At 44.5% G+C, this 20,464-nt stretch overlaps 1 protein-coding gene across 1 annotated transcript; it reads left to right on the forward strand.

Annotated features, from left to right (window-relative positions):
• Nucleotides 1-736: 736 nt before the first annotated feature.
• On the forward strand, nt 737-19,714 carry LOC308521944 (phytanoyl-CoA dioxygenase, peroxisomal-like). Its single transcript, XM_081095123.1, has 9 exons — nt 737-1,157; nt 3,440-3,495; nt 6,680-6,790; nt 7,414-7,582; nt 11,221-11,302; nt 12,912-13,093; nt 14,898-15,047; nt 17,383-17,517; nt 19,391-19,714. Exons 1-9 carry the CDS (start codon nt 1,083-1,085, stop codon nt 19,442-19,444), a joined length of 1,014 nt encoding a protein of 337 aa, XP_080951249.1. The 5' UTR covers nt 737-1,082; the 3' UTR covers nt 19,445-19,714.
• Nucleotides 19,715-20,464: the final 750 nt, after the last annotated feature.

A 20,464-nucleotide genomic window follows, 5' to 3' on the forward strand; every position in this document is an offset into this window, starting at 1 on the left:
TCAATAATAATAATAATAATAGGGGAGGGGGGTAAGAGAGCAACCAAAGGACTTGTATGAATGCATATAAGCATAACCCATGGACACAGACAGTAGGGGGGTGAGGACATGTCCTAGGGGATGGGAACAGCTGGGAGAGATCAATGGGGGCGGAGAAGGAGACATATGTAATACTTTAAACAATAAAGAATTTTTTTAAAAAATAATAAGAATAAAGAGGGAAATCCTGCAATTGCCACAACATGGATGTGGACTTCATGCTAAGTGAGAAAAGCTAGTCGCAAAAGGACAAATACTACTTATATGTGGAATCTAAAGTCAAACTCATTGAAGCAAAGAGTGAAATGGTGTTTGCCAGGGGCTGTGGGGAGGGGAAGATGGAGAGGTGTTAGTCGGAGGGTACAACGTTTCAGTTATGCCAGATGGAGAGTTCTGGAGATCTACGATGCAGCCTAGTGCTTACAGCTAACCGTGCTGTGTTGTACACTGAAAATTCGCTGAGAGGTAGGTTTTATCTATTACCATAAACACAAAAACAATGATAAAGCATGTGAGAGGGAAATTTCAGAGGTCTCCTCTCACGTGGATGTTCATGGCCTTGATGGTAGTGATGAGTTTCACGGGCATATACATACTTATCCCCAAATCATAGAATTGAAGAAAAAAATTCTAGTTCTTTAGGAAATTTAAAATTATTCTAGATCTAGACTGTGTGGATCAGACATTTCAGTGTGTCATTGATTTCATGCTCTTCCTTTTTAAGGACCAGCTTCTACTATTTGGGACTGGACTCCCTGAAATTAAATGCCTCTTAACAGCATGTTACTTGTAGAGCAGAACATAAACATTTTTATTCTTTCAGCAGCTTAGTGGAAGGAACAGTCATGTGGAACAAAATATCCGAAACTACGCAGTTAAGGCTGTGGGTCACGTTGCGGTTCGGTTTCTTCTTGGGTGACCTTAGCCCAGTCCCTGAGCCCTTCAAGCTGAGGAGGCGGGGCGTCCGCTCGGGGCCGGGGGCGGGGCCGCTCGCAGGAGCCAAGTAGAGGCGCGGCCCGGCCGCCGTCCTTCCAGCTGCTGCCATGGACGGGGCGCGCGCTGCCTCCCGCCTGCGCGTCGTCCTGGGCCACCTCGGCTGCCCGTCGGCCGGAGCCGTCGTATCCTTTGGGCTGCGCGGGGCTCGGGCTGGAAGGGTGGTGGCCTCCAGGGCGATCGTAGGTTCTTCCCCTTCCTCAGCGCCCCGGTCCCGGAGATGGGCACAGCCCTTCCGGGCGCATCCGAGGCCCAGCGCCGGCTGCAGGGGGCGACGCGGCGTGACTCCAGCCTCCGGGCCGCTCGGGCCGCTGTCTCCCTGCTTGTCACCAAGGAGGTCATCTTCTGACCTGCGCCGCGCGTGGCCTCCGCGGCTGCCCGGACACCTAGAAGCAGAGCGGCCTGGAGGAGCCGAGGCGGGCGGGCCTCCGCGGGGCACCCGCCGGGCTGGGAAGGGAGCTCGCCCGTCTGTCGCGCCCTCAGCTCTGCGCGCTGAGCTCGGGCTGCGACCCCTCGGCGGTCGCACTGGGTCCGCCTCCGGATTCGGCATCGGAATTAACCCGGGAGGGAATGGGTGCGCAGCGGTGTTGGGGCCTGAAAGGTGTCACTACAGCATAGGACGCGTAAATCAACTCCCTTTATGGAGTGCACTTGCTGCTCAGATTAGGTGTTCTCTTTCGGGGCGCACTTTTGGAAGCTCCCTATAAACTGCCGCGGATGGCTCCTCAATGCGAGCTGATTCGCCTCTGTCCGGCTGTCTGTAGGATCCTGAAATCTCATGACCATACTAGCTGTTTCTTTTACTTTCACTATTGCTCTCCAGCTGAGTTCCAAGCAGCGATGTATCAGAACCGCTATACGTTTAAAATCGCGTCCATAGACTGATGAGGGGAACCAGGGTATTACATAATCTCATGTTACAGGTGAGAGATTGGAAGCTAGGCGAGGTTCAAACTCTGGACCAAGGTCATTTAACTGAAGCAGTGGCTGTCAGAGTGTGGTCCTGGGACGTCAACACCACATGGAAGCTAGTTGGAAATGTAGATTTTCAGGCTCATCTCAGACCTCGGGAATCAAATCCCTGAGGATGAGTCCACTTGCTGTTTCTGACACATGCTCAAATGAGAGAACCACTGCTATACTGAGACTAGATATATATAATCAATTGAGGTTCCTCTCCAGGCTGTTACTACTTTGAAATTTGATATTCTGATCTTGCTGTTTCTTGCTATAATGGTGTCAAAGTCAGAACTCAGTGTTTTCACATGTATTTCCTCTTTCTTCTTCTTCTTTTTTTTTGGCACTGGAATGTTGCCTTTGAACTGTCCTCGCAATCACATTTTTTCTGAGAATAGTTGACAAAGGTCATCAACTTCTCTGCTACGTGAAACACGGACAGTAGCTAGTGATTCTGACTCCTGGCCTGCCTTTCTTTTGGACTAGAACATTGTTCCAGTTATATAAGATGTCATTTAAAAATAACATGTTTGCCCTAGCCGGTTTGGCTCAGTGGATGGAGCGTTGGCCTTCCGACTGAAAGGTTCCAGGTTTGATTCCGGTCAAGGGCATGTACCTTGGTTGTGGGCACATCCCCAGTGGGCGGTGTGCAGGAGGCAGCTGATCGATGTTTCTAGCTCTCTATCCCTCTCCCTTCCTCTCTGTAAAAAAATCAATAAAATATAAAAAAAATAACATGTTTACGAGAAGGGACATTCTGAAAATAACTCTTTAAACTAAAGATATGATTTAAAAAATGAAGAAAAGAAACTATAGATGCTAAGTCAACAATCTGTGGTTACTGGAGAAAAAAAATTAGAACAAATTACTAGTTCTTTAAGTATTTAAAATTATATTTGACTGTGTGGATCATACTTTTCTTGGAATCGTTGCTTATTTTATAGGTTTTTTAAATGACCAGCCAAATTGTTTCTAATATTTTGGCCTGGACTCCAAATAAATTAAATACCTCTTTTAACTAACACATCTTTCTCTTTACTTCTAGAATTGGCTCTTTCAATTTTTACTCATTCAGTTTAGTGGAAGGAATAGTCGTGTGGAATAAAATACATGGAAGCTATGAAGTAAAGGTTGTGGGTCAAGTCTTGGCTCAGCCATTTTCTGTTGGGTGACCTTGGACCAGCTACTGAGCCCTCCAGGCCGAGGTTCCCTGCTCTGAGTGGCAGGACTAATATCAGAGCTTCCAGCCCTCTCCTCAGGCGGCTGTGGGAATGAAATGAAGTGAGGGAGGCAGCAGTATGGAACTGCCAGAGTTATGTAGATAAGCAGTTTGCTTGATATCTGTTCGGGACCCATCTTCCCATGTGAGAGCCAATCCAGTTTTCTAGAAACTGTTGTTTCTAGAAAAGTTTGACTCCTAAATTTGTATTTGCCTTAATTCACATCCTAGATAGCTCACCCCACTTCAGGGGCTGTTCCTTCTGCCAGTTTCCATCCTCAATTCCAGTAAGTAGATCTAATTTTAATTTTTAACCATACAATGTATATAAAGGCTCTTCTAGTGGTAACTAGGATATAAAACACAGTATATCCTGTTGCCTGGTAACAATTCATTCTGCAAAGCCTCCATTTCCAGGACTTATTCTAATTAGAACAATTGTGAAAATTTTTGAAGATCCTAACTTTAATTTTCTATTTGTATTTTAAAATTCAGAAAGGAAAAAAATATCAGAAAGGGCACAATCTGGTGTTTAAAATTCAGGCATGTTGCCCTGACCGGTTTGGCTCAGTGGATAGAGCGTCGGCCTACGGACTGAAGGGTCCCGGGTTCGATTCCGGTCAAGGGCATGTACTGTGGTTGCGGGCACATCTCCAGTTGGGGGTGTGCAGGAGGCAGCTGATTGATGTTTCTCTCTCATCGATGTTTCAAAATCTCTGTCCCTCTCCCTTCCTCTCTGTAAAAAATCAATAAAATATATTTAAAATTCAGGCATGCTATATCTTATTTAAGTTCACCTGTCATATGGTCATAGGATGTAGCAGCTAACATGTTTAGTTTATCTCTTTACCTTTAAAGAAAAAGACATCTGATCTCCAGGAGTATTCTCACAAAGCCACAATTCCAACTAGAGAGGAATGGACTGGGTGATTTGAGTGTGTGTGTATGCTGTACACATATCTGGATTTTGTTATTTTGATTTCTTTGGAGAATGCATGAACCAGACAATTAAAAATATAAAATCTGCCCTGACCGCAGTTGCTCAGTGGTCAGAGCATAGGCCTGCACACTGGAGGGTCTCAGGTTCAATTCCAGGTCCAGGGCAAGTACCTGAGTTGCAGGTCCCATCCCTCCCCAGGTCCCCAGGTCAGGACTCATGTGGGAGGCAACCAATCCATGTGTCTCTGTCATATCGATGTTTCTCTCTCCTGCCCTCCCTCCTCCCTTTCATTCTTTCTAAAAATCAATGGGAAAAATATCCTCACTTCTTGGGTGAAGATTAAATATATATAACCAGATTGCGCCCTTTCTGATATTTTTTCTCCATTCTGAATATATATATATATATATATATATATATATATATATATATATATATATTCTACTGAATTTGTTGCCAATCTGAAAAACTATACCTATTCATTGCAAAACAAAATGTTAAATCAGAGAAATAGAATCTTTTAAAATCATATATAATTTCATTACATAAAGGTAATCACTGTTAAAAAATTTTTTTGTATTTTTGCACTTTTTAAAAATAGTGTTAGCTTTATAAATTATAATCATATTTTATTATAATAAGCACTAGGGGCCTGGTGCACAAAATTCGTGCACTGGGTGTGTGTGTGGGGGGGGAGTGTCCCTCAGCCCAGCCTGCCTCCTCTTACATACTGGGAGCCCTCAGGCGTTGACCCCCATCACCCTCCAATCGCAGGATCGGCCCCTTGCCCAGGCCTGATGCCTCTGACAGAGGTGTCAGGCCTGGGCAGGGGACCCTCATTTCCCCCCATCACTGGTTCTGCCCCCAGCCCAGGCCTGATGCCTCTGGCCCAGGCGTCAGGCCTGGGCAGGGGACCCCCAGACCCCTCCGATTGCTGGCTCTGCCCCTTGCCCAGGCCTGATGCCTCGGCCAGAGGCGTAGACCCCCATCACCCTCCAATCGCCTGATCGGCCCCTTGCCCAGGCCTGACGCCTCCGCCAGAGGTGTCAGGCTTGGACAGGGGACCCCCATCTCCCCCCATCACTGGCTCTGACCCCCGCCCAGGCCTGAGACCTCTGGCCCAGGAATCATGCCTGGGCAGGGGACCCCCATCTCCCTCTGATCGCTTGCTCCACCACCCGCCCAAGCCTGACGCCTCTGACCCAGGCTTCAGGCCTGGGCAAGGGGACCATCATATCCCTCCAATCCCCGGCTCCGCCCCCCGCCCAGGCCTGATGCCTCAGCCAGAGGAGTTGACCCTCATCACCCTCCAATCACCAATCACCGGATCGGCCCCTTGACCAGGCCTGAGGCCTCTGGCAGAGGTGTCAGGCCTGGGCAGGGGACCCCCAGCTCCCCGCGGTTGCAGGCTCCGCCCCTTCCCGGGCCTAACGCCTCTGGCCGAGGCATTAGGCCTGGACAGGGGACTCCCAGCTCCCCGCGGTTGCAGGCTCCGCCCCTGCCCAGGCCTAACGCCTCTGGCCTAGGCGTCTGGCCTGGGCAGTAGAGACCCGCAGTGGCAGTGGGGGGGCGCTGTGATCGCGCGGGCTCCGCCCCTGCCCCTGCAGGACGCCTCTGGGCTGTGGCATCCGGCTCGGGCAGCGGGGACCCACAGCTGCAGCGGCCCCACGATCGTGGGCTCCGCTTTATGCCCAGGCAAGGGACCCCTAGCTCCCGGGACTGCCAGCTTCGACCATGCCCAGCTCCCATCGCTGGCTCCACCCCTACTTCCTGCTATCACTGGCCAGGGCGGCAAAGGCGCCTGATTCTCCGATCATGGCTGGGGGGCAGGGCAAAGGCGGCCCCAGGGCCGCCTTTGCCCTGCCCCCCAGCTCTTAGCTCCCCCCTGGGTTTCAGATCACTGTCAGTGGCAGGGGGCTTCTTCCTGCTTTCCCTTTTGCCTCCCTGCATTGTGCCTACATATGCAAATTAGCCGCCATCTTTGTTGGCAGTTAATTTGCATATAGTCCTGATTAGCCAATGAAAAGGGTAGCGCCGTACGCCAATTACCATTTTTCTCTTTTATTAGTGTAGATTGTCCCTGCTATTATATACTGCTTATTTTTTTAAAAATATATTTTATTGATTTTTTACAGAGAGGAAGGGAGAGGGATAGAGAGTTAGAAACATGAGAGAGAAACATTGATCAGCTGTGTCCTGCACACCCCCCACTGGGGATGTGCCTGCAACCAAGGTACATGCCCTTGACCGGAATCAAACCTGGGACCTTTCAGTCCGCAAGCTGATGCTCTATCCACTGAGCCAAACCGGTTAGGGCTATACTGCTTATTTTTAATGCCTGAGTCATATCCCATTGAATGGAGATGATATAATTTGTTAAGTCTTTAATTTCTTTGTGACAGTAGTTAATGCTTTGGATTTAAAACTTTACATTTTTTTTCATATTACTTCCTTAAAGTCTTTGAAATAGAAGTGCTGGGTATTGTTATGTTGTGATTTGTTATTATTTGAGATGTATTTTTCTCCTTTAGGTATACTCGGGATAATAATGTTCTAAGCCTAGAACAGAGAAAATTTTATGAAGAAAATGGGTTCCTTGTCATTAAAAATTTGGTATCTGATGCTGATATCGAACGCTTTAGGTATGGTAACTATTTGTTATTTTACAGAAGTATATGTTTTATGCATGTGATGGGAATATAGTAAGATTAGCTTGTGCACTTTTAGTGATTTGGCTCCTTAGGAAACTGGGCTCTGCAGCCAGACTGGCTGGCTTTAATATTAGCCCCACCACTTAACATTGTGTGTCCTGGGGCAGTTTACTTACCCTTCCCATGTCTCTGTCCCACATCTGTAAAATGGGGGTAATAATAGCACTTACGACCTAGAGTCATTGTTAGGACTAAATAAGGTAAACATATTGAGAGAAGACTTGGAACAGGGCCTGAAGTGCTGCTAGTGCTACAGAAGTGTCTGCTATTCTCCAGGTGTCACCAAATCACATGTATTTCTCCAAATGGTCTTCTAAGCTAAGGAATATTTGAGTTCTGGTAGTGAATTCCAGCCTCGCAGTTAGGAAGCAGGGACTTCTGAGTTGGCTGTTTTCTCCTCCTTTCCTAATCAGAATTATTCAACCTGGGCTGGAGGCCAACTTAGTGCAGAGGGAATACCTCCCCGCCCCAATCTGTGAATTTTTCCCAGAACTGGGTCAGGCAGGTGCTTGGAGCCAGCAGTAAGGACATCATTTGCCAACTTAATTTTCTAGGAATGAGTTTGAAAGACTCTGCAGACAAGAGGTAAAACCAGCTGGATTAATGTTAATGAAAGATGTGACCATTGCGAAATCAAAATACGCTCCAAGTGAAAAAGTGATTACCAAGGCCCAAGATTTCCAAGAAGATGAGGAACTCTTCAGATACTGCACTCTCCCTGAGGTTCAAGACCTTGAATATATTTTCCTCTAAGCTAATAGCCCATTTGCATGCTTGCCTCCGAAATCTGTCTTTTTACTTTACCTATCACCTTTCTGCTGTGGTCCTAGAGCAGTGGTTCTCCATGGGAGATGATGGTATTTGCAATGTCTGGAGACATGCTTGGTTGTCACACATGGACAAGGAGGGATGGTGTACTCCTGGCTTCTAAGGTGTAGAAGCCAGAATGATGCTAATGGGGCTCTAGGACCCTATAAGGCACAGAATAACCCCTTCCCCGAGACAAATGATTATTCAGCCCCAACTGTCAGTTATGCCCCGATTGAGAAACCCCACTGTAGAGTTTGCTAATTACCTCTGGTTGAGAAGGGAAGGAATTCTGTGTTAAAGAGGGAGTCTTTCTTACACTTGATTCAGGCGTACCAAAGGGTGAAATTGCTGAAGCTATCAGTGTAAATCCATTTCTTTGTTTGTTTGTTTGTTTTGTTTTGTTTTATGAATCTGGTCAGCAGAACTGTGAGTTTGATTTTAAATTTAAACTAGTTCTTAAAATAATTATTATTCTTTAAGAGCAATTCATACTTACGAAAATATCCAAGTAGTCCAGAGGGGCATAAAATGAAAAGTAAAGTCTCCCACCCATAGCCTTCTTCACTGCTCAGCTTTCTTATGTACTCATCTGAAATTATTTTGTATATATGCAAGCATATTTGTATGCCCCCACCTTGTAACATGGGAACATACTGGTTGTCACCTTGTTTTTTCCATTTCTGGTAGATCTTAGGCATCTTTCCATTAGTATCTCTGGATCTACTTATATTTTTAAAACTACTGTTCATTATTCCACGGCACACATGTACCCCAGTTCATGAACCATCCATTTAGAATGGCTTTAAAGGAGACATTACATATAGTACTTATTAGAAATTATAACCCAAGGGCTGTTAGAGAATTTGACTCATGAAGAAAGACTACAGGTCTGTGATGTCCAGCCCCATGCGTTGGTGGCCGGAGGGGAAGTGGCCCTTCTGGACCATCCATTCATCTGAACCTCCTGTTATGTGATGGACATGGAAGCTGTGTGGGTGGGTCAAGGAGGAAAAGCTCAAGATTGGAGGCCACTTGTGGTAAATGAAACATTATCAGGATTTTCAGGTTTCCTACATTTCAGAAGTATGACCCATGTCTCTGGTGGTTCATGCAATAATTTGTAGAAGGTATGGAATGTTTTTGGGTTTTTTTTTAATTGATGTCAGAGAGGAAGGGAGAGGGAGAGAGAGATGGAAACATCAATGATGAGAGAGAATCACGGATCAGCTGCCTCCTGCATGCCCCCCAAGGGGGATGGAGCCCACAACCCGGGCATGTGCCCTTGACTGGAATCGAACCCAGGACCCTTCAGTCCGCAGGCCGACGCTCTATCCACTGAGCCAAACCAGCTAAGGCAGTATGGAATGTTTTAATAGCTATCTAGTTTAATGTGTATTGAAAAGTAACCAGCACATCTAACCCATGATTTCGAGGATATTAATCAAGACAAGACTAAGTTAAAAGGAGTTAAAGAATTATTAGCTAACTATATTGGGAAATTCTGCAAAGTATGGCAAAAATGGTGAGGATGGCTTTTGAATGAGGTTTAGAAAATACTGACCTAAGTGAAAAACCAACAGAAAAATGACAGGCTTTATAAAAAACAAGTATCAGGCCTGACTCCTCAGGCTTATTCCTCATACTCAAAATTATTCCAGATGAGTACGAAATTCATGCACAGGTGGGGTCCTTAGGCCTGGCTGGAAATCAGGGCCGATCAGGTTCCCCACCTCCCCGCCTTCTCCTTCCCTTGCTACCCACGTCCTCCACCACCCACCCCTGGTTCCCCATCCCAGCCCGGGGCCCAGCCCCTATTAGGTGCGATCAGGACCTGCCAGCCAGGGCGAGGGACTGGGAGGCTGGCCAGCATGGGGAGGGTCCAACCACCACCATGGTGGGCAGGCCTATCAGGGCTTGCCAGCTGGGTTGGGGGTAGGGGGGAGGTACAGGAGAAGGGACCTGGGAGGTTGGCCGCTGGCCCCAAGGAGGGAGCCGGCCCTCAGCCCCCCTGGGAAAGGGGCCGCATACACCACCACCCACCCCCAGTTCCCCATCCCAGCCCCGATTGGGTGATTGGGGCCTGCCATCTGGGGGGAGGGACCAGGTTAGCCAGCAAGCCCCATTGTTGATTGGGGCCTGCCAGCTGGGGGCAGCTCCTGCATTGAGCATCTGCCCCCTGGTGGTCAGCACACGTCATAGTGACTGGTTGTTCTGTCGTAACGGTTGCTTAGGCTTTTATATATATATATAGATTCCTTACACACAAGATACCAAATAGTGAGAAACCAGTAAAATGTGCTTCATTTTTTGGAGTCAGAATTGGAGTTTGAATATCAATTTTTCATGTAGCTGACTCTGCTAACTTGGACAATTTATCAGCCTCAGGCTTATTCATGTGGGATATTTGTTTTAAAGGATTATTATTTAACTGGGGCCTGTTGCACGAAAAGATTCGTGCAATAGGCCTTCCCTTCCCCTGGCTGCCAGCACCCGGGACCCAGGCCTTCAGTCCAGCCAGAGCCGCCTTCTGTCTTCGCTGTTCCGGCCGGAGCCACCTTCAGTCTTTGCTTCGCCACTTCGCGCCTATGTATGCAAATTAACCGCCATCTTTGTTGGCGGTTAATTTGCATATCTTGCTGATTAGCCAATGGGAGGCGTAGTGAAGGCATGGTCAATTACCATGTTTGTCTATTATTAGATAGGATGGGGACATTAATTTTCAGGGATTACTGTGAGACTTAATTGGGCTGATTTCATAAAGCCCCTGGCAAATAGGAGGCATTCAATGTTGAGTCCTTTCTGTACTTCACCCCTCCCCAGGAGGGTTAGGTGCTGGAGGCAACACCGCAGCTGCTGGAGCCTGCAACTAATTCAGCCCTCCCTGTCACGTGCTCTCATTGCGGCTTATTCTTCATAGCATGTGTCTCAACCACAACTGCCCATGTCATCGTTTGTTTTTCTTCCACCAGACTATAATATAAACTCTTTGAGGCAGCTCACTGTTGTGTCCTGTTTCCTGTCACTCTGCCTGGTTCACAGACCTCAGTAAAGAGCTGAGTGAATGGTCACACTGACTGTGAGGGTCCTCTGAGCTGCTGTTCTCCTTTCCTCTGGGCTCCTCATGACAGCTGCATGTGGGTTGGGTCCTGTCATGGTCCCTTCCTGTGAACAGTCTCCATGAAGGAGGAGGGAGCTGGCTTCTCACTGGGCAACTGTCGTCAGCTTTGATTGAAAGGAGGTGGGGAGGCATGAACCACCTGTCCTTCCCAGTTGATCTCTCATAGAAACTTCCATCTCTCTTGTAGAAAAAGCGGTTATGTTTCCAATAGGCTCCAAAAAGCCTGTTAATTGAGAGTGTTAGAAATTTCCAGTGATTTCCAAGTGCTCACTTTTTCAAATTTCCAAAGATTTCCAAGTGCTTTGTTTGCAATGTTGTGAGATTGGCTTTTTTAAACTGTCATCTTGATTCTCATAACGATAGTTGTACTTTGTGCCACTCGCTTGTGCATCTGATTTCTCATGAACTCCCCCCGCTCCCTCTTTTCCTTTAGATTCTGAAATATGTGGAGTGCTTCACTGGACCCAACATTATGGCCATGCATACCATGCTGATAAACAAACCTCCCGACTCTGGTAAAGGGCTCTTATTTGTTCAGGGGAAGGAAAAATGTTTTGTTAAAATACATAAGGTTGATGTTCTAACTATAGCCATGTGTATAAGTGCTAAACTTTGCATAAATGAGTATGTGTCCTGTTAAAAGAGAGACAACAGGCCTAAAATGGAATCCCTTGTGCTAGCCCACATCAGCAAGCTGAGCCTTAATACCTAACCAAATTGCAGTTTCAGTTCCTCCCAGGGAGAAAATCTTAACCAGTCCATGTCAGCACTAGTGAGGTCATCTGCCCAATAGTCCCCTGCCCCTCCCCTAAAGGGACTGCCTGAACTGTCCTCTTCTCTAGTAACTTCTTATCCCTCCATCATCTGCCTACCAAAGCCTTCCATTTGGTAAGCTCCTCTGAGCTCCTATCTGCTACACCGAATGCTGCTCAATTCGTAAGTCATTCAATACAGCCAATTAGATCTTTAAATTTACCCACTTGAATTTTGTTTTTTACAGTACTTTAATTCAAAGTAGCTTATATCATAACAACATTTAGTGTAATAGTGATTTCATATATTAACTGTAGGGTTATTACTGCTGGATTTTCAGATGATAGGATTCTTAAACATTCAGGTTTATAAACAACTCTTTATATCACATAAGGACCTATTATTCAACATCCCTAAGCTTTATTAACCATCCTCACCTGTGATAGTGTGAATTCTGCCTTTATTATTATTATTATTATTATTATTATTATTAACACAATTAAACTATTTTTGTAAATCACATACTACAGTTGTTATTAAAATTTATTGTGCTTTCTAAAATATAGCTTCTAAAACCTTACTTCCTGAGAAACTGATTTGGATGGTAGTACTCAGGAATCTGCATGTTATTTACCATCCCCTGATATTCTTATGCAGATGGCTGTTGGGCCATGCTGAGGAATGTTGCTATACCAGCAGTAGTAAATTGGCCATCAGAGATCTCTTCATCTTTTCTACTTTTTCTTCCTGGAGGGCCAGGAGAGGCTTCTGTGATAGGCCTGTAGCTTAACATCACCAAGTCTCTCCTCCCTGGATGTCTTGCCTGGAGAGATCAGGGAGCCTGAGGAATCAGATTCAAAGAGCAAAACCAGGGAGAAATGTAAATGTGGTCGTGGCATCTCTGATTCTGCACAGTGATTATATACCAAATGCTTCTAGTTTGGTGAGGAAACCTCTTAGGGCTTTTTTATTTAGTTAGCTAATTAAAAAAATTTTGCAGACTATCAGGGGACCTCAAAGATGACCACTCTCTTCAATATAATTAATTAAACTTTGTTTTTTGACACTAGGCCCTGTGCCCAAACCAGTTAGAAAGGAATAAAGCACAATAGAGATGATGATATATGTATGACTTGCTAGAAAACAGTGTATGTGAGTACTCAGCTACCAGAAACCCAGAAAAAAGTAGAGGATCTGGAGTCCCTGTGTTGATTCGATATTCCAGTTTGGTGCTTGTCACCTGAGGCAGATTTTCTAGAATCTAGAACATGGTTTCATTTGTTTGGTTTTTGCAGGGATTGGTCATTATTCTGGTTTTTCAGGCAGAAGAGAAGAATTCTGAGCGTCTTTTAACAGCAGGTTCCATTTCAGGCAAGAAGACATCCCGCCATCCCCTGCACCAGGACCTGCACTACTTCCCCTTCAGGCCCAGCAATAGCATTGTTTGCGCTTGGACGGCCATGGAGCACATTGACCGGAACAACGGCTGTCTGGTGGTGCTCCCGGGCACACACAAAGGCACCCTGAAGCCGCACGATTATCCCAAGTGGGAGGTAGGTCTGCCTAGCAGCTGAGTCTTGATCAGAATCTTTCATTGTTTTGATTTCCCATCAGTCTACATAAAGAGCTTTACCAATGAGATGGCATTTCCTTTCACACCCAAACATTGGTCTAGGATTTGGAATCCCAATCAGGGAAAATTCAAGGATATTAGATACTCATTTTTGCACTTTCAACAAGGGTTTGAAAACCAATCAACATGGGGAACTTTGGTAGGTGATTTGAGATTATAGAGCCTAATTTGCAAAGGTAAGACATACACATTGCAAGACCAGATGCATGTGCCAAGTGCCAAGTAATTCTTACACAGTGATTGGTGGCTCTTGCAGTGAAAAAGAGGGAGGGCTCACCTTCCAGCTCGAGAGACCAGCAGAAGCTCTGGGGAGGATGGAGCAGTATTCCATCGCACAGCTGTCCCATGGTTTACTGATTCAACTGTTGATGCTGAAGGACTGTTAAATGCTTTTGGGCTCAGAAGTGACGAGACCGATTTGGTTCTTCAAGACGACTAATCTTGGGGTGTGGCACGGGGTGTATTGAAGATGTAGGGGTCCAGAGGCAGGGAAACAACAAAGGAGACTTTAGTGCTTTAGGTGTAAGGCAATACCTCTCACAGCCCCAGAATGATGGTCAGAATGCGAAGAGCACCTGTTACTAAGGCAGGAAGAACGAATGTGGTCCTGTAGGAAGTAAAGAGAATATAGCTTTAAAGACTTCTGTCTCAGTGAGACTCGGTGTGCTGATGATTAGTGCTAAGTAAAAAAAAAAAAAAAAGTGTGGATTTTGATATAAAATCTGAAATTGTGAGATTTGTCAAGTAAGGTGAGATTTAGGGAAGGTTTGGTGCAAGCAAAAGGGAGTGTTTTGGAGAGCCGCAGGGCCTTGCTGAGTCCCCGGAAGGCTGGCTAGGCCTGCTGGGCTGGAAAGTGGGCATTGCAGCTCGGTGGGAAGAGTAGGTTGGGGCACCTGGTGTGGGCAATTGAACCCTGACTATGTCCGGTCTCTTCCATCCTCTGCTCAGATTTGAATCTGAGTGGCCGAAATGAGAGGTCAGTTTGGCTTAGCTTGGGTCGCATATCCACCCTGGCCAGGAGAGAAGTGCACCGGATCCAAGTCCTAACAGAGTTCAGTCTTAGGAGAGGGGATGGGATGCTGCCTCTACCCTAGAATAGCAGCCCCACCCCCTCATAAAGGCTTGTAAGCTTTAAATCACGTCTCACTGTAGTTTTTAATGAAGACATAATGTTTCCTTAAAGCAATAACTAACTTTGGAAACAGTTATAAACAAACACAGTGTTATAATTTGCAATTCTTCTTTCTTTACTCTGGACAAGACATGAGCTCAGAAAAATTGAACATTTTTTCTCCCCTAGTTTTGGAGAATAGTTTCTCAGAGATACTCCTGAATAATAGGAGAATGATTTATGTAAAGTTCCAGATGAGGAGACTATCATGCTGAGAAAGAATGATCATGGGTTCGGGCTGTTAAGTTCTCCTGCGTTAACTGAAAAATGCAAAGCTGACCTAGAGCTTCATTTATTACTCAGTAACAAAGGGTAGGAGGAAATTCCAAAGTTTTTATTTGGTAAAAAAAAAAATCTGTGATTTTAATATCAACAGGTGACTTTTAAAAACCAGACATCTGAGAAGCTTTTGTATATTTACGTTTTTTAAAAGAATCTAACTTATCTCCTCTTGGAAGAACTTAGAGTAGTACCTTTGCTTTTCCTGATGATCTATAAAGTTTGTAATTACTGGCTTCCTCAAATACAGACTTGACTCTCATTTGTGTTCTAGGGGGGAGTGAACATAATGTTCCACGGGATCCAGGACTATGATGAAAACAATGCCCGGGTTCACCTTGTAATGGAGAAGGGAGACACCGTTTTCTTTCATCCTTTGCTCATCCATGGATCTGGTCAGAACAGAACTCAAGGATTCCGGAAGGTATGCATTCACATAACAGCATTTTTCAACGGTGAATGGTCAAACACAAAAATGCCAAGATATATTGAAATTTAAAAGATTTGACACTTTTGCCGTGGCTGATATATGCAATGGTTAGAGCATTGGGCTGTGCACCAAAGGGTCACGGGTTCCATTCCCAGTCAAGGGCAGGTACCTGGGTTGCAAGTTTGATCTATGGCCCTGTTTGGGGCATGTGTGGGAGGCAACCAATCCATGTGTCTCTCTCAACAACAATGTATGTGTGTGTGTGAGTGTCTCTCTCTCTCTCTCTCTCTCTCTCTCTCTCTCTCTCTCTCTCTTACCCCTCCTTCCCCTTCACTCTCTCTCTCTCTCAAAAAAAAAAAAATCACTGGAAAAAATATCCTCAAGTTAAAAGATTTGTGACTTTTAACTAAACTAGCCTTTAGTCCAATTTAATTGCCAGGAAATATATTTCATGCTTTTTTTGCTCAGATCAGTAAGAAGCCAGACGACCTCAGGATCCCATTCATAATTTGCTTCAGAGCCAGAGCTTACTTGGGAGCTGATGGCCTGTGCTTTGGAGGCAAAAACCATTGCTGACATACTAAAATAATAAAGTTTTGAATGTATATAGCTCATAGTAACCAAATAACAGAAAAGTTTATATTATCATCACTGTTGAAAAAAATATTATTGATCCAAAAGAAAGGTTCTGAATTGGCTATCCAGAAATCAAATTTAGCAGGCAGCCATTGTTTTCACCCCTCAGTGTTAGAGCATTTTTAAAATATATATATTTTTATTGATTTCAGAGAGGACGGGAGAGGGAGAGAGAGATAGAAACATCAATGAGAGAGAGAATCATTGATTGGCTAGGGATCAAGCCTGCAACCCAGACATGTGCCCTTGACAGGAATCGAACCTGGGACCCTTCAGTCCACAGGCCAACGCTCTATCCAGTGAGCCAAACCAGCCAGGGCTTAGAGATTTTAAACTTAATGATTTCATTGCTTACATTAAAACTTGACAAATTTCTCATAAATTCTCAATTTCTCATTTCTCTAAAATTCAGCAGCACACCTGGCAGTACAGTGGTGTGGACTCACATTTCCCCCTTGATTACATGACTGTCAATACTAAATATTGGGGGCTTCTTTGGGCTGAGTGAGGCTGTTCGTTTGTTACACCAACACCTGTTGTCTCCCTGAGGCGAAGGGTTAGTTGCCAGGTTTCATCTTTCATTCATTCATATTTGCACTGGGCTCAGCAGGGCCAGGATGAGGGTGAGGTGAGAAGGCACTCTCTTTAGGGGCTAATATTTTAAAAAATCAAAATCACTGCAAGAAAATCCATGATGAGCACAATGCCAACATTTTGAATCTGAGTGGCTGCAGTGGGAGGTTCTTCATGAGATCAGGCTCTTCGCTAGCACAGACCTCAGCACTGTCAAGGGCGGGCGGCATAGGCACCTCAGTACAAAAAATGAGGAGTTTAATATACTGACTCTGCAATTTTTCAATATTTTTTCAACTACTTTAATGTTTGGAAAAACACTAACCTTTAAAAAATACATAAAAGCATGTATAAAGGATGCACATTCCCCCTTGCACTGGGGCTCCCATGGGACACGGATCTTGTGGCCACTCTGCCTAGAAATGTGATGATTGGGGCAAAGAAGGAAGTTCTGACAGGTGTGGTCGCCTTAAGATAACTGACCTGTGCTGGGAAGGTGAGTTTGAGGTAGTGCCTGCAGCAGATCTGTTTATAACTTTTTCAAGAATGGGAAGGGCAAGTAACTTCTGTCTTGCCTTCATAAAGGAACAAGACAGGTATCAGCTGTCAGACTTCAAATGTCCTTTTGATTCAAAAGGGGGGTGTATTATTTTTCTTTGCAAGGTGTCCCCCCCACCCCCCACTACACACACACAATCTGTGGCCATTGAAATAACAAGCCATCACAAACTTCACTGAGTAACTTTTGTGACTAAGATGATGAAAAACCCTGGAATACATTCCCTTTAAGCATTTGGGGATATCTACTCCTTAGAAAAATTAAATGTTAAAAAGTTAAAGACCTCTGACTTAACAGAATTATGTTCCCTGCCCTATAAATGCCTTTTGAAAATAAATATCACAGCTAGTTAAAAACCTCTTGTAACTTCTCAAGTAGCCTTTACCTGGGAGGGGAAAAGGCTACTGAGCCACAAAGAGACTGATTGAAGGCGCCATGGAACAGCTTTCAGTCTAGAAATCAAACACTGGGGGAAATACTGACTTTCTAAAAGAAACCTTGCTTGGTTGCTGGTGTTGATGGGATTTTATCCCTTAATATTAACTGGTTCACTTTGCCCAGGCAATTTCCTGCCATTTTGCCAGTGCCAACTGCCACTACATCGATGTGAAGGGCACCAGTCAAGAAAACATTGAGAATGAAATTGTGTCATTAGCAGAAAAATTGTATGGAGTGAAAGAAGGTGTCTCCCTGAAGGTATGTGTATGAAATGGCAAGATAACGATCTTCGTTTTTGTCTTTCCTTCAGATGCTTACTAATCCTCCTAGTTGATTTAATTTGAGGGTGTAAACTGCATGTGGTGAGAGCTCTTTGCAGAAACGTGGCTGAGACCCACGAAGAATGCCCATGGAATTTCAGTTTGCACTTGCTTCCCCAGTGTGGGGAGCTGGTGGCCTGCCGGCTTCTTTGTGTCTTTGGGCCATCCTGGATCGTATGTAGGCTACCTTGTTCCAGGACATTCAGATAGGATAGAAAATAGAAAACATACTTAGAGGACAGGAAATGAAGGACAACAGGCTACCTCCTGAATGCACACAGGAAAGTTAAAGGTTCGGACTAGCAATCGCAGGCCTCCGTTATTTGTACAGAATAGATATTTATACAATTGGAAATCCAATAAGATTCTCAGGAAGCAATTCTTAGGCAAGTGTTTGTTTGCATGTACAGAGATAGATCGCTAATGCTTATCAGTAAGAGGTGTGAGATACTTCATATGCTTCCCTAATTCATACACATCACTTGTCAATTATTTGTTTTTAATTAGTGGACATTCAGTGCTGATGAGGATCAATAGAAAAATTCTCAGTCAAGGCAAATAGACATATTTGCTTTGTAAACTATGTACATTTTAGCCTGGGAACCAAGAAGCTGATCTGCTTTTAAATGAACATTAGGTAGTCATAAGTGCATGCACTTCCTCTGGGGTGGCATGACCCTCCCACAGGCGGAGCCTTCCGTCCTGTGAAGAGTGCTGCACACCAGTCTGTCGGGAATCATTTTCTGAACACCTTCCCAGCTCAAGAATCTTACTTCGCCCTTTACTTCTATCTCCCTTTGGTATCTATGAATATACCCACCTCTGAAAATGCTCTGATCTCACATTTGCAGATTCTAGAAAGTATCGTCCCTCTCCCTTTGTCCAGTATGTAAAAGGACTTACAAAGGCAATGTAGTTTGTCAACATAGTTGTGGTTTCCGTCCAACACCCTGAATTTTAAGGCAGGAAAAAAGTATACATTCAGTTTGAGGTTTGTCATTATTGCACTAAATGAGTTACCTCCTGTATTTATTTTAGTTACCTTCTAAGTTACAGTTTATCAATTTTATGTACAGTAACAATACAGACTTTTGCTCTATCGTTCTTTTAAGGTAACAACAAAAGCATTTTCACACTCTTTTTCTTATTTTCTTCACCAAAATCCAGTGCAGCAGTCATTAGAGCTGCATGCTCCTAATGAGAAAATAGTCCAGAGGTGGGCCTGTTACGTGACACAAGCTAGACTGCAGAGTCAGGCCGAATTCCAAAATCGTTCTTCTCTCTATACCTTGCTGGTTGCTCAAAAATAAACAAGAAATAAGAAATAAATATAAAAGTCTGAATTGTTTTATGAAGAACAAAGGAAAAGCAAATAAACCAGTAACCTATAGTATCATTGGCATGGTTATGACCTAATCAGGAGTTGATGACTCAAAATGAGCCAGGCAAATCACCGGACAGAAGGCAGGAAGATGGGTAGGGAGCTGTCTGTACTGTGACCGAGCATAATAATCAGCCGCCTGCGGACCTGTGATCAACAAGAGGACCCAATACAACAGGGTTGACAGCTTGGGGACTCATTGCCTTAGATTGTTTAACATGATATTAGATGTTGGCAAATAAGTAAATCAGAGTCTCAGAATATGGTTTATCTTCTAACTGATAGGACTATTGTGGAGGCTTCCACGTCCTACCACCTTCCCTCCGCCCCCCATTTAACCATTTGTAGATGCTAGAAATTTACTTTCTTTTATGGTGAAGAAACAAACTGATGTGTTCCATAAACTCCTTTTGTTTGGCATTATTTCCAGGATTTTTGGAGATTTCGAGGACGGCTTGTGAAAGGACAAAGAGTCAACCTTTGAAACAGCTCTTTGCTATAACTCTTTTAAAGAAATCAAAATGAAATAAGGTGTCTAAGGAAAGTATTTTCTTGATGAGATGACACAATCTTTTCTATCGCTTGTTAACAAATCAAAATGCATATATCAGGTACCTAATCGCATGTGGGTAATTTTGCAGTGCAGTGGGGTTGCTTTCATGAATGTAAACACAGCAAAAGCGAAATGGTATTCATTTTAAGGAAAATGAAGTTAGGGTTGCAGCCAAAATAAAGGTAATTCTGTATAACTTAAGTGTGTTAAATCCGTTTGTTTATTTTTTCATTCAATTCGCTCTTTAAAAAAAAATATTTATTAAAATGATTGGGGCCAATTAGCTCTTTACCCAAGCAGAAATAAATGCTTTGAAACTCAGGTTGGGCTGAGTTTTATATCCCTCTCCTGGGAAACACACCACCTACTTACTTCATGTCACGAGATACTTCTTTTCAAATACAGGACACTGTACAGCGAGGCACACGGCCTGGAGGGCACGAGAAGGGCACCGTGGCGGTGGATGCTTGTGCTCTGACACAGGATTCCTTCCCTGCCTTCTCCCCCCAGCCCCCCTCCCTAGGAAAATGGACTGCCCAAGTCTTTCTAAAGGAGGAAGACAAGGGTACCATCTGCTATTTCTTATTGGGTAGGGCAGCCGAAACCCTCCAGGATTTATGAATGAAACCTAACCTCTTTCAAGGAACAGGGAAAGTTTTAGACACTTTTGGTGTGGCAATTGAATGAGCAAGAACTGGAGGAACTTATCCTATCAGAGCATCGTCTTTCTACACCAGCTGAGGGCAGCAAGGAGACACAGTCTCTTTTGTGGGTTGGTTTTTTTTCCCCTTCAATTTAGTAAGAAAGAAATAGAGTCCTTTTCTAGCCATTCTGCAGAACACAGTTTTCCTAAATCTAGTTTCACTGTGTGTGGGTTTTTTTGTCGGTTTCCCTTGTAAGGACATGCAGTTTAAGCTCAGTTCCACCTGCAAACGGGAGACAAGAGTATCA

This window comes from Myotis nattereri, assembly GCF_964212035.1.
Source record: "Myotis nattereri genome assembly, chromosome: 1".
NCBI classification, from domain to species: Eukaryota; Metazoa; Chordata; class Mammalia; order Chiroptera; family Vespertilionidae; genus Myotis; species Myotis nattereri.

Coding starts and splice junctions, on each gene's coding strand:
- LOC308521944 (XM_081095123.1), top strand. CDS start 1,083: ATGGACGGGGCGCGCGCTGCCTCCCGCCTGCGCGTCGTCCTGGGCCAC. Junction 3,496..6,679: donor AGTTTCCATCCTCAATTCCA/GTAAGTAGATCT, acceptor TTTCTCCTTTAG/GTATACTCGGGATAATAATG. Junction 7,583..11,220: donor GATACTGCACTCTCCCTGAG/GTTCAAGACCTT, acceptor CTTTTCCTTTAG/ATTCTGAAATATGTGGAGTG.